General features: G+C 58.1%; 1 protein-coding gene across 1 annotated transcript in view; it reads right to left on the bottom strand.

Annotated features, from left to right (window-relative positions):
• Positions 1–202: 202 nt before the first annotated feature.
• HDAC7 (histone deacetylase 7) overlaps positions 203–13,334 on the bottom strand; it is a 64,375-nt gene continuing 51,243 nt past the window's right edge. Inside the window, exons 15-25 of the mRNA XM_025191495.1 lie at positions 12,882–12,931; positions 9,786–9,893; positions 9,151–9,206; positions 8,746–8,833; positions 8,241–8,360; positions 6,897–6,994; positions 4,933–5,051; positions 4,381–4,514; positions 4,184–4,268; positions 3,636–3,774; positions 203–2,752 (exon numbers count right to left, since the gene is read on the bottom strand). Coding sequence (XP_025047280.1) covers positions 2,710–2,752; positions 3,636–3,774; positions 4,184–4,268; positions 4,381–4,514; positions 4,933–5,051; positions 6,897–6,994; positions 8,241–8,360; positions 8,746–8,833; positions 9,151–9,206; positions 9,786–9,893; positions 12,882–12,931 — 1,040 coding nt within the window. The 3' untranslated portion in view covers positions 203–2,709. The remainder of the gene's footprint in view (positions 2,753–3,635; positions 3,775–4,183; positions 4,269–4,380; positions 4,515–4,932; positions 5,052–6,896; positions 6,995–8,240; positions 8,361–8,745; positions 8,834–9,150; positions 9,207–9,785; positions 9,894–12,881; positions 12,932–13,334) is intronic.

Raw genomic sequence — 13,334 nt, 5'->3', positions numbered from 1 at the left:
CGGGGGGGGGGGGGAGGGAGTCTAGGGCAAGGGCAGGATTCAGGACTCACCGGCACCAAGGACGACAGGCCATGGGAACTTGCAAGAGCTCAGGCCATTACACCAGGGACATCATTTGGGAAGCTTGGGGGAGAAGGAGTTGCACTGCCCCCAGGCTGGGGGACATGGGGAGGTGGGGGGAGGGACAGCATCCAGACTGTGGGGGACACATCAGTGGGCACAGGGCATTGGTTTGGGCACGTGTCTAGTGCAGCTGTCCACGAGCCAGTGGCTGCAGGCGGTCACGGGTGAGCTGTTCTTGCCACGCAGGGCCTGGCTATGGGCGGCCCCCTCGTCTTCCCCACGCGGCGCAACGCGAGGCAAAGAAATGTTTATCCTTTCACAGCCTTTTTTTTCCTTTTTCTTTGTTACTTTTTTTACAAAACGACTCTTCCCTTTCCCTGCAGATGGAGCCGGGCCAGATCCCACCATCCCCAGCCCCCCAGGCTCCCACCCTTCCCCTATCAGAGCTTATGGGTCAGCTGCTACCATCGTGGGGCACCATACCAGGCCAGCTGCTGGACCTCTCCTACCTTCTTAGAGGTGCTTAGATAATCCTGGGACACAGGCAGGAGCTGGGGAAGGATATCCCCCTCCGCCCCCAGTTGGGAGCCTGAGGGCAGAGGGGACAGCTCCCTGTATAGTGGGCTGGAATACCCCACGGGCCAGGTGCAAGGTGGGATGGGACCCACCGGAGCAGGCTATGCACAGTAGGGCTGATTCGGATTTGGAGATTATTCGGATGCCGAATGCATGAATCCAAATCAAATCGCTAGAAGCTTTAGGCTTTCCGAATTGCTTGGGAAAAAGATTCGGAGCCGATTCGGCCATAGAGTATAATGGGAAGTGACACATACACGTGACACGAGTTTTGCTTTCAAGAATTTGGGGTGCAGTCTCCCCGAACCCCCTGCACCCATCTCCTTGAAACTCCATCTCCTTCATGCTCAGCAGAGGCTGCCATCCCTGCAAGTTTCATCCAAATCAGACAAAAAACAACCAAGTTATAGATATTGCATTGATTCCCCATTATACCCTATAGCTGGCTCGCCAAAGCAGCTCTGAAGCCGAATCGAAGCGGGAAACCGATCCGGAGCTCCGAATTGGATCGCTGGCATCCGAATCAGCCCGATCTGAAGCCGAATCAAATAGCTGCCTATTTGCACTGGCCTAAAGCACAGGCCTGCTTCCCTCCTGCCTGATTTGCTGGCTGGCTTTCAGCTCGCTTCTGCTGACCTGGTGGCCCGAGGGCTCAGGGATCTCCTCCAGGTGGGCTGGAGGCTTGAGAGCGATGGGTGGGGAGAAGATGCACCTCCCTGGCCTGCTCTGAGCAGGCACCGGAGACAGCCAGCCATGCTAAAGCTGATAGCAAAGTCTGGTCTGGATCACGCCTGAGAAGAGGGCATGATCCAGACTAGCTATGTCATAGCAACCCCCCTCTGGCCAGCTGCATTTGGAGGGGGAACTGGCCACATTACTCCTCCCTGTCTGTCATGGGGGAGGAGGCACGGGGCAGGGTGCCACTACTGGATGACAGCAGGCCCTGCTCTCCCTTGCACAAAACCAACCTGACTTCAGTGAGAGCAGGAAGCCAGCTGGCTCGGCTACCTGATGAGCCCAGTGGTGGGGCAGGGGGTCACCAACACCAGGCCTTAGCTCTCAAGTGTGTGTGTGCCCAGCGCCAGCAGCTATGCCCCACATCGGAGCTGCTAACGTGCCCTGTGCCAGCTGCCTGGGAGCTTAAGGACCCCAAACACCTATTCTTTGGAAGGAGGCCGACCGCCCGCCGGAGCAGGACGACACAGAGGCAGGAGCCTATGTCCAGTACGATCCTCAGGCTACCAGCTGCTCAAAGGGCTCGTGTCCCCTGGTGAACGTCCATAGGAAGAGGAGTTTGTTTCCGGCCGGCTCAAAGACGAGGCCGCCGGGTTCACATGTGTCATCTGTATATAGTGCAAATCAGAGCCCCGGATGCCAGAGAGTAGAGCCTCTGGGTTAGTGGTTAAGATGGCTGGGTCCCGTTCTGGGCCATCGAGACACTTGAGTCCTTGCTCTTTTCCATTTGCATGTGATTTGCATGTCATCCAGCTCCTAAAGGCTTTCCATTCAGAGTGGGGGGCTCGGACCCCGGGTGACTGTTGCAGCGGCTGCCACGAGGGCTGAGAGGACAGCACCTTGCAGGTCACAAACCCTTGTAGCAAGGCCAGTGCGAAGGCACCTGTGTCCCCCCAGGCTTGGGCACTCATGGAGGGGGGGATGGTCCTGGTAGGACCCTGGTACAATCCTGAGGGTGGATTGAGTCCAGACATCAACCCGGCCACCACTGGCCACCCCAAGATCCAGCTGCTTGGATGGCCCCTGGAGAACGGCAGCTCTGCACCTGGCTGGCGTAGCAGCTCGGAGGGGCAGAGACCGTCTCCTGCCCGTCTGTCCCTTGGAGCCCTAGCAGGCCTGAGGGCTTGGAGAAGGGTCCTGAGTGGGGAGGGGACAGCCAGGGGGGCAGTAGGAGACTCTCCTCCAGGCGGAAGCCACAGCCAAAGGCCCAGTCCTTTTCGGGACGGTGACACGGGGAGAGGATGACGCGGCTGACGGGACGCCGAGAGCGAGGGGCGGGCTCGGAGGGTCCAGCCTGCTTCCTGCCGTCGGAGCATCGGAGCACGTCTCCGCTCGTCACTGGTTCATGGGCTCCTCCTCCATGGGCTCGTCCTGTGCTCTGAGCAGGGGAGAGCAGCAAAGCCCCGGTCAGAGCTCTGTCCAATGAGGGCTGGACCAGCCTGGCAGCCGGGGCAAGGGCAGCTGGGCACAAAACTTGCTAATTCTGCTTCTATCAGGTCCCCACAGAGCAGCAAGGGGCACAGTCAGGGCACCCCCCACTTTCAGTCGGGGGAAAGGCAACTCTCCACTGCACCCAACTCCACTGGGTTGCTCCGAGTAGGCTCCCAAAGCAGCTAAGAACTGATCCAGCTCATGCACCCTGTTCACCCCAGCCACTGCCACCCCCGGCAGGGCTGGTGCCCTCCCTCTGCCCACCATGGTGTAGGGAGGCATAGGCCTCATTGCCTGCATTCTTGCCCTCCCAACCCTGGAGACTGTTCTCAGCCTTGCGGGGCAGCCAGCCAGGCCCCCACGGCCAGATGCACCCCTGGAGGCCCCTGCTTGGGCACTGGAATAGGATGCCCAGCAAGAGGTACATGGGTGACAAGCCGCTGCGACCTATGACGCCTACTGGATGAATGCCCCACTGAGCTACCCCCGTTCCTTTGGTTTGCCCTCCAGGTCCTGGCTACTGGGTTACGTGATGGGAGGTGCAACTAGACTGTGCTCCTTAGGTGCATCAAGGTGATGTACGAGGGGACAGTTTGTAGGAACAGACATGATGCATGAGTGATGCATCCGGGACCAAGGGGTCCCTGGCACCCAGCTTTAGGGGCTGTGTTGCAACTGGATTTGGATTTCCCTCCAGCCCCCTCCAAACTCCTCTAGGAGCCAGCGTCTGCCTGGTGCCCAGTATGGTCGCCCCCAGCCTGCCTGTGCCCTCATCTCGCTTGCAGAAACCCAGGGAGAGGCACCGAGGGCAGCAGGACGGGTGTCATTACCTCTTCTCTGCCATCACGGCCACCGACAGTGAGGCCAAGGCTGTCACCGTCTCCACCTCCTCCGCTTCGTGGTGCTGCGCTTCCAGGAAGGAGCAGCCGACCTTGGAAGCAAAGCGCTGCACGGTGCTCCAGTATTTACCTGCAGGGGGACATGGGGGGCATCATAGTGGGAGGGAAAGGGGGGTTCAGGGCTGCAATCAGAAGGCCCAGCCTTGGCCATAGCAGTGCCGGGGGGGAGGAGGGAAGGAGGCAGCCACGTTAAGCTTCCTCTGGGAGGAGAGGAGGCACCGACATACCCTCTGGCACAGAGACCCAGCAGACAGGGATGCCCCCATCCAGGGCCCAGGAGCACAGCCAGCTTATGGCTAATGCCTGGAAGCCCACCCCCCCAGCTCTCCAGGTTGCATGACAGCAAGCCAGCCCCAAGTCGCAGCATCCACTGGGATCTGGGATCAGCCAGGGGAAGGAGCAAGAGGCCCACGCTGCAGCCACTGAGGGTAATTTGCCCCTTTCCCTAAGCTCACGTCTCGCTGGCTGGGGACACTTACTCTGGACCTGGATCACTGTTTCCAAGGAGCGCACAGCGTTGGGGTTGGGCTTCTGCCTCAAGCTCTCCTCGGGGAGGGGATCCGGCTGCAGGAGCAAGCACCACCAGGGCTGTCACAGCCACGAACGGGACCCAGGCAGATGCGTCCAAACTGGGTGCATTGCCGCGGTAGCTGCGGTATCGCTCCCCCCTCCTCACCTCGTTGCCCAGCAGGGCTGAGACACAGGCCTCCGAGGCGTCGCAGATGGCTGTGAGGTCATGGCCGCCTTCCAGGGCGAGGACAACGGCTCCTCCTGCCAGACTCATCAGCTGCTTGGTCATGTAGCCGAAGCCTGGGGGGTGGGGGGAAAGTCAAAGGGCAGCCCATCAGCCCCCAGTACGGCTCTGGGCCTACGTGGGGGCTGACCAGACACCAGGAGCAGGTTGGGGGCCAGCTTTGGGTGTCAAACACCACCCGGCTCTCAGAGCAGGGCTCTGGACTCGGTGCGAGGATGCAGGAGCCCAGCTGAGGCTAGAATTGCAGTCAGCATCCCATCCACAGCTCCGAAACTCACCCCCCCACCCCCACCCCCGGTTTTCCTGGGCCCTCTGATCCCACAGCCAGCCCCAGAGTTGCACCCCAGTCCCATACTGGGAGCAGGCATCTCCCCTGATCTGCCCCAGCTCAGGGTAGCGCCTGCCCGGCTCATAGGTGCTAGGCAGCTTGCTGCGAGCCAGCCTAGGTGTTCCCTCTACCTGTCGGAAACTTACACTTGGCAGAGACTTTGTAGCCTCCCAGGGGTGGCAGGTGGCCATCAGCTGCATCGAACCCCGCAGACACCAGCACCACGTCCGGGGAGAACTCGTGGGCAATTGGTATCACGACTGTCCTGCAAAGGGTGGGGGGAGACAGGGTGCACCAGGTGAGGTCCATGTGCAGCAGGGAGCTCTCTTCCAGCTCAGGCACTGCCTCAGTGGTCCTTTCTGGGCAGCTGGAGCGAGTCAGCTCACAGTGGGGGGCCAATAGCACCAGCCAGCACCCCCCCACCCCGACACAGCCCATAGTAGAGAGGGTGGTAGGGTCTTCCCACGCCTGTGACTGCTCCAGCGGGTGAGAGCACCACGGACTCGTGTGTACTCTGAGAAACATTTGGTTGCAACGACACGGCAACTTTGTTTCCCCTCAAAAAGAACCGGGAAAAAAATCATAGTCGGGATCAACCTACAATCAGGACAACAGGGTGCAAACGTATGGAGCAGGTGACACTGCAGCTACCAGCCAAGCTGTGGGAGGTCACCACCACCCCCAGAGCCATCGACCAGGAAACGGCCCCTGTGGCTGGCAAGAAACTAGAGGGCTGAATCGGAGTCACAAATGTGGGCATTTCATGAAAGGAAAAAGGGTTTTGAATGTGCTTGGTGTTTCTACAGTGGCCTGTGGGTTTGCTAGCTGGGAAAGACTCAGGACCCTGGAAACATCTTCCCACTCAGCTAGACACTGGCATTTAAAATACTGAAAAGACAACGGAAGGTTTTGTTTGTCCCAGATTATCTAAGAGGACTCTTATACATATATATTTTTATTTTTATTCTGCTATTTTTAGTGCATTTAACCTTCTGGGCCCTTTCTTTGGTTATTGGATTCTCTTGCGGGTCAATGATTTCACTGGTAGATACCGACCTGAACTGGGGAAAGGGTTTGTTTCCCTAAAACCCCACCTGAAAACATGGTGTCATCTTATAAGCAAGGCTGACTTACAATTAGGACAAGACAGTAAGGACTGAGCCTTGCGTGTCAACACTAGTTCACTGCTGGTCGTTTGAGCTGATGGGATGCAGATGGTGCGAGAGCTGGACTGAAGGTTTGCAGGGAGGTGGGGGGGAGAACGGGAGTTGCTTCCAGAAAGGCAGTGCAGATGGAAGTGAAGAGAAGATAAATGGACAGGGAAGGGGTGGGAGAGAAGGAGGAGCTGGGATAGCTGGAGTTACTTGCCAATGATAGGTACTTCTGGGGTAATGAGGGCTGCAAGGGCACAGAGCTGTCCAAAGCATCCCCTCACCCTGGGGAGACTCTTTGGGTGGGGGGCACTGGATGTATATCCCAAAGCATCACAGCTCCAAGTCTGCCCCTCACTTCCAGATTTAGATGGATATGAGAGACACTGTATGCAGAGTACAGATGGACAGACACTGCCAGCAGACAGATAGGCTTGGCTGAAGTTCCTTATCAAGTCCACCCCCATCCTGGCACCCCCCCAGTCTGCACGTGGACCAGGAGAAAGGTCCTCTCCAGCAGCCCCCAGCTTCGGGGGAGTCAGTGAGGCCTGTTGGGTCTAGGCGTGTGGGTTTGTTGGGTTGAAGAGCAAGCTACCTGCCCCACGTGGACAGGTGGTCGCTGCTGGCAGTGACACCAGTGGAGCCAGATGTGCCACAGGGTCCAGGATCCCTGTCCTACTTGGCCTTGGGGAGGCCTGAACAAACCAGCACAGGACCTGGGAAAGCCCGTGGCCTCTCTACTGCTGCATGAGAAGCCTTGGCTTGTCCACCTTTCCCAGTACCCCCAGTTTCCCAGAGGCTGAAAAGGGGGTGCAAGGGAAAGGGAAGAGGCTAGAGCTCCTTGGGGTAGGAAAGTGCAGTGCTGCCCAGGGAGAGAAGTGCCTGTGGCTTGGGCAGTCTCCAGCCAGGCAGAGAGGTGGGGCTGAGGACGGGATGCCTGCCCCACCCCAGGGGCCTACCTGAAAGCTGCCAAGTACTCCGGGTCTCCCATGGGGGGGTCGAGGCCACCGGTCCAGGCCACGTTGACATTAAAGCCCTCACCGAGGCCAGAGCCAACCTGCAAGAGAGCAAGCAACAGTGCTGGCAGCTCAGATGTGGCTTCCGTGGCCCAGGTTTCTAGCACGGGGGAAGCTCCCAAGCTAGCCAGGGAATCCCACAGCTGGCAGCCCAGAGGAGTCCGACTTTCTTTCGACCTTGTGATCTCCCTTCTCGCCGCAACTTCCTAAGTCCCATCTCCTGCTCCTCATCCCCCTCCTCAGCAGACCCCATCCCAGCTCTGCCAGGCTTTGCCCGACCTCTGGTCACTATTGGGCTTGCCTGGCTTAGCCACGCTATTCAGGTAGAAGGCAGGGGAGATTTGCACTTTATAGATTAATCACAGCAGATCTTTGGGTCAGCCTGTAAGGTGCACACCTATACCGCCTTCTGCCTGGTTCAGGGAGCCATGGAGTTTCAGGCTAAGGGGACCTGATCTGACATTCAGCCTGACATGGCCCAGGCCAGGGGGTCCCCCAGGACCCTACAAAACCAGAGCAGATCTCCCAGGGAAGCGGCACCTGTCTCCACTGAGATTCCCCCACACGGAGGCTCTTTCCCACCCCATCCCCTTCCTCAGAGCCACTGGGCTGGGGGCTGCAGCCCAGGCTGAGGATGGCAACAGGGCTGTGCCAATGCTCCTTCTGGGGCCAAACCCAGAGGTTCCTGGCTAGAGGGTCTTGCCCCTCCACTCAGCATCAGATCAATGCCAGATTTGGGGTCAGAAGGGGATTTTACCCCATGGTCAGATTGGCATGGACTGAGTAGGGGGTTGCCTTTCTCTGTAGCAGGGACACGGCCTCTGCCTGGGATATCTTGAGTGTGTATTGACAGTTTTTGACATCAGCAGGATGTTGGCGGCTGCGGCCCCCCTGCTTTCCCCGTGGTAGGTTCGGGTGTGATGTCCGGTGCTGTCAGCATTGACGGCAGTTGTAGAAAGAGTTTAGATGATGGATGTGTCTGGATGGTTTGGACAGGGATGATCCTGGCTCAGGCAGGGGCTGGACTAGAGGTGAGCTCTGGAGGTCCCACCCAGCCTCACTGCTCTAGGATTCGATGGTAGGCAGGGAGCGGCATTTCTCCAACTGCTTTGGCATCTCCTGTGAGACATTTCCCATCCCAATCCACACCTGGGCTCTTCGCTCCAGAGCATGGCATGGCCCCAGGTTTCTGCCATCACCCCAGCCAACCTGTTTCCAGCCCTGCACTGCCTTGAGGGATACCACCCAACCCAGCAGGCACGGAGGCTGGGTGTTGGGGACGCTCACCTCGTCAGCCGCCCCGCTGCCGGGGAAGAAGTTGCCGTCGTCGTGGCGGTGTATGGAGATGTAGAGGATGTCGGGGTCCCGGTAGAACACCTGCTGGGTCCCATTGCCGTGGTGAACATCCTGGAAAGAGAGATGGGGGTGTTTCGGGAGAGCTCCATGCTTCTGGCCTGGGGGAGAGCCCAGCTGCCTAAGAGTTGGGGAGTTCAGGGCCTGGGATGTGCAGTGTTGGTCTACATCCCTGCAGCCTGCTCCCTTTTCCCCCCAGCCCTGCCTTGCACCCCTACTGCAAAGCCATCGGGGTTGGGACAGGGTGTGCAAACAGTGCACGCCTCTCCACACTACAGCCTGGCAGACCCAAGTAGGACACTGCTGCGGGGAAGATCACAGCCATGCAGTGGTGCATCTGGTAACCATGGAGGCAGAGATGGTAGGACCCGCACGGGGCACAGCTCTGGTCCCAGGAGAGGGCCAAGCTGAGGGGGCTGGAAGGAGCGGGGGGAATTACCCAGTCCACGATGAGGATCTTGCTGAGTTTCCCCTTCTGCTGAAGCTGCCTGGCCGCAATGGCCACTGAGTTGAAGAAGCAGAAGCCCCTGAAGAGTGCCAAGAGCAAGAGTCAGCCCATGCACGGACCCTGTCTGCAGATACCCCTGCCCTCCCCCTGGGTGAGAGTCTCCCTCCCCCTTCCCTGCTGCACAGGGCTCAGACCTTCCCTCTGCACAGATGGTCCCAGCCTAGGAAGGGGCTGGAGCTGGTGGCTTGGGCTCACAGAGCCTCTCGGCTGTACTACCAGCTGCCAAGACTCCTAGGATCGTGCCCAGCAGCTCAGCTCTTGGCCCAGGGCAAGGCACTGGGTAGTGACCCAGGGAGCAGCGTGGGAAGGGAGCGGGGAGCAATTTGGAGGCCTTACATGGCTGTGGAGGGGTCCGCATGGTGTCCGGGGGGTCTCACCACGGCAAAACCGTTCTGGGGTAAGACAAACACAAAGTGAGCATGACTACTCCGTCCTGGGCTCCTCCCCACCTGCCTCCCCAGTGCCAACCAGTCCTGCCAGAGAAGGGAGCGAGGTGCACCTGATCTGCCCAAGTAGACAGTACCCCCCTCTCCACAACCCCTCACCCCCAGTGCAACCCTATTCACCCAACATTTCAGCAGGGGAACAAGACTCCCGTGGTGCAAGAGCTCTCCCCAGACAGGTTCTGGGTGCTCACAGGACAAGTCCAGCTCCTCTGGGACAGAGGGGGTCCCAGGCTGGCACCCTGAAGGGAACACGCTGCCCTTCTGTCCCTGGGGATTTGGGGTAAAACCTCCCTCCAGCCTCTGTGGTGACACCCAGTCAGTGCCAGGCACCTTCTGCAGCTGCATGGTGGTGAAGATGACTCCGTGGTCTCCTTCAGGGCCACCACTGCAGCCAGCTGCTGAGACCCATGGTTTCCAACAGCCCCTGATCCTCCCCGCACCATCCTCAGCTGCCCGGGGAATGACCTGGGACCCTCGTCCCAAACAGCCTTGGTAAGGCCCATCCACTTCCAGACCCCTTCCTACCTTCAGCTCCCTCGTGGCCACCTTAAAGGCTAGCTCCGTGACGCTGCCCGCGGCCCAGCGGGCAGCATTGGATGAATGTAGCTCGTTCCAGATCGTGTCGCTGTCCACCTGGAAGCAAGGGCAAGAGTGAGAGCGCCACTGGGGCTGGGATATAACCTAGTGTCCTCTCTCCCGAGGCGTATGGCAGCTCCAAGCTGGCTATCCAGTTCAGTGGCTCTCTACATTTTATAGGCTTGAGGCAGCCCCAGAGAGATGGGGGAGAGCCCTCAGAAAGTGCCAGCTCTTTGCTCGTTTTTGTGCTAGGAGAAAAATTATAGAGCAGTTTATCTGCTGCAACGAACTCAGAAAGACCACACCGCCAGATTTCGACTGAAAATCTCTGGGGTTATCTGGAGAACCACATTTGCAAACCCAGGAGGTGCCTTGAGGTCTGATCTGGCTGTAGGTGAGAAAACAGCTGCACACTGGGCCAAAGCATAAAATGGTGTCAAGGACAGGGGGGGAGAAGATGTGCAGAAAGAGAAGGAAGTGTGGTCAAGAAATGTCTGCTAGCCCGGGCGTATTTATGTATATAAGGCTTTAACAAAATACCCAGTAGGGAAAACTCAATTATGCAAATAGCCTGGCAAGAACCAGTAGTAGCCACCGTCAGAATAATTATAGAAAAGTCAGGTTGGAAGGGACCTCAGGAGGTCACATCTAGTCCACCCCCCTGCTCAAAGCACGACCAGCCCCAACTACATCATCCCAGCCAAGGCTTTGTCTAGCTGGCTCTTCAAAACCTCCAAGGATGGCGAGTCCACCACCTCTCTAGGGAGCCTGTTCCAGTGCTTTACTACCCTCCTCATGACAAAGTTTTTCCTAATATCCAACCTCAACTTCCCTTGCTGCAACTGGAGCCCATTGCTCCTTGTTCTGTCATCTGCCCCCACTGAGAACAGTCCAGTTCCATCCTCTTTCAACCCCCCTGTAAGGAGTTGAAGGCTGGTATTCAACCCTGCCTTGGTCTTTTCTGCAGACTAAATCAGCCCAGTTCCCTCAGCCTCTCTTCACAAGTCACATTCCCCATCCCCAAAACCATTTTCATTGCCCTCTCCAATGTGTCCACATCCTTTCTGGAGTGGGGAGCCTAAAACTGGACACAGGACTCCAGAAGTGGCCTCTCTAGTGCTCCAACAGAGGGGAAGAATCACTTCTCTCGATCTGCTGGCACCGCTCCTACCAATGCAGCCCAGGATGCCGTTAGCCTTCTTGGCAACAAGGGCACACTGTTCGCTCATATTCAGCTCCTTGTCCCCTGTAACCCCCAGGTCCCATTCTGCAGAGCTGCTGTCCAGCCAGTCGGCCCCCAGCCTGTCCCGGTGCATGGGATTGCATCTCTAATGAATATAAGCAAGTGACAAAAGGCATAAAAGTCCGGGAAGAACGGGTCATTGGATTATTTGGCCCGCAAGACCCTGAACCGTCTGATCTATAGGACAGGGAGTAAGACTTGTTCGCAAGGTAACAAGTGCCTTTCTTAGGCCCCTGTTACACATTACATCTATCACACAATTCACCAGTGAATGGTGCAATAAATGTATGCCAGTCACACATGCAAAGTCATTATCACACAATTCATTGGTGAATCACCCAATAAATTTAGATGGGCCACAGGGGCAAAGTTGTCATCTCACAATCAAAATGGCTCTCCAGCCACAAAAAGAGTCAACCCGCTACAATGTCAGTGCTTGAACATGTGGAACAACTCTAGAGCTGGTTTCTATCCAGCTTTCAATTGTGTGAGAGTGTATGTTAGCCGCTAAATAAGCCTACGCTAGCAGAGTGGAAACTCTTTAGAGCATTGTCTCTACTGACAACCTGCTGGTTCCCCAATCCAAGATTTTGGGGTGACAAGGAGACCCTCTCTCTGCAGAGGCCTAATGTACAGAGGAGAGGCCAGGCGGCTGGGAGCAACCAGCCAAGTCAAGGGCACGTGGAAGGGACCAAGCCACATCCCATGAGAGCTGGGCAGGTCCCTCTGCTCCCAGTCAGCCCTGTGCTGCTACCCAAGCTGCTAGCCCTTCCACCACTGCACAGCACATCTGGACCCTGGGGGGGTTTTGAGCAGGGGCTCTTTGAACGCAGCCCTCCCTGCACCTGGGGCTGGAAAAAGCACCCAAGAAAATGCATTTTACCTTCTTGCTTTTATGTTACTGTTTAACCCAACATCTTGGTTTGATCAGCTTCACGTCACGGGCTGAGCAAGGCCAGAAACCTCCACGTCTCTTCTGATCAAGTCCATGTGTGTGGCTCAAAGCACCCCCCTGCCCATGGACAGGGGCAGCTTCGCTCCCTGGCTCTGCCCTCCAGGGGTGAGGGAAGGGGGGTGGGAAAGACCGGAGGCGAATGGGATGGAGGAGAGTTGGCGCCCGGCAGCGAGGGCAAGGGGAGGAGAAGAGCCAGAGCAGGCAGTAGGAAGGCGTGGAGAAGTGAGCCCCTTCCTGAAAGAGAGAGCAAGAGAGAGAAAGAGAGAGAAAGTGGGGAGAGAGACAGAGGAGCAGGGAGAGGAGAATGCAGTGAACGGAGAGAAACCAGTGCAGCCAGCTGCGAGAGGAGAAGTGCCAGGCATGGGTGCGGGCAAGGGGCACCCTGTTTTTCCCCACCAACTCCGCGCCCACCCAGTTGGCACAGTGGTCTATGGTCGCTACGTGCAGCCCAGGCTCTACTTTCAAGGGCTGTGCATGTCCCCGGGGTCTGTGGAGTGGGCAGTGGGGACAGGCCATGCTCCAGGTGGGGTGGGAGATGCTGAGGATGGCCCCAGCGTTTAGGGCACTCTGGAGGGGTGGGCAGCCCTGCCTGCGGTGCTGTGAGCAGAGGACAGTCTCCCCAGACCTCAAGGGGTGACCCTGAACTCTCCCACCCCTGCCGCAGTGGCCTGGGTGCCTGACTGGGACCGGGTGCTGGCTTGCTCGGTGACCACTCACCAGCAGGCTAAGGACTCAGGGAGCTCCCCATGGCTCCAACCCCTTCCTGCCCCTCCTCTTCTGGGAAGAAGGGGCTTCCTCTCCACCCTGCCCAGCCCACAAGGCTCCCCACTGCCAAACAAGCACTTACCCCTACCCCGCCACAGGGCAGCATGACGAACATCCTCTGAGACAGGATCCCTGCAGGGGAGAGCGGGCATCAGACCCCAGGGCAGGAGGTACAAGGGGGTGAGAAGGGCGCATGGATAGGGGGGGCCTGAGGGGCAGAGTATGAGCAGCGCTGTCCCCCCCTGAGGGCACATGCTCTTGTGGTCCCAAGGGGAAGGAGTCAGGGCATGGGGGCAGCAGGGGATGATGGAGGGGGTGGGGGGGAGAGAAACAACAGAGATGGGGGAGGCTGGGAGCTGAGCTAACCCCATGGCCTTGCTAAACAGAAACACACGCAGGAGGCCAAGGCTGCCCTAGTTGCGATGACTCTGAAACCTAATGGTGGGGAGCTAGACAGCTACATCAATTCTCTCTCCGCTTGAGCCAGGCCCATCAAACGCCGTCACAAGGAGAACCAGCCCCGCCATGCTCTGGC

This window comes from Alligator sinensis, unplaced genomic scaffold, assembly GCF_000455745.1.
Source record: "Alligator sinensis unplaced genomic scaffold, ASM45574v1 scaffold149_1, whole genome shotgun sequence".
Lineage (NCBI taxonomy): Eukaryota > Metazoa > Chordata > Crocodylia > Alligatoridae > Alligator > Alligator sinensis.
The sequence above is the reverse complement of the archived record's forward strand: the minus strand, read 5'-3'. Positions and strand labels throughout refer to the sequence as shown.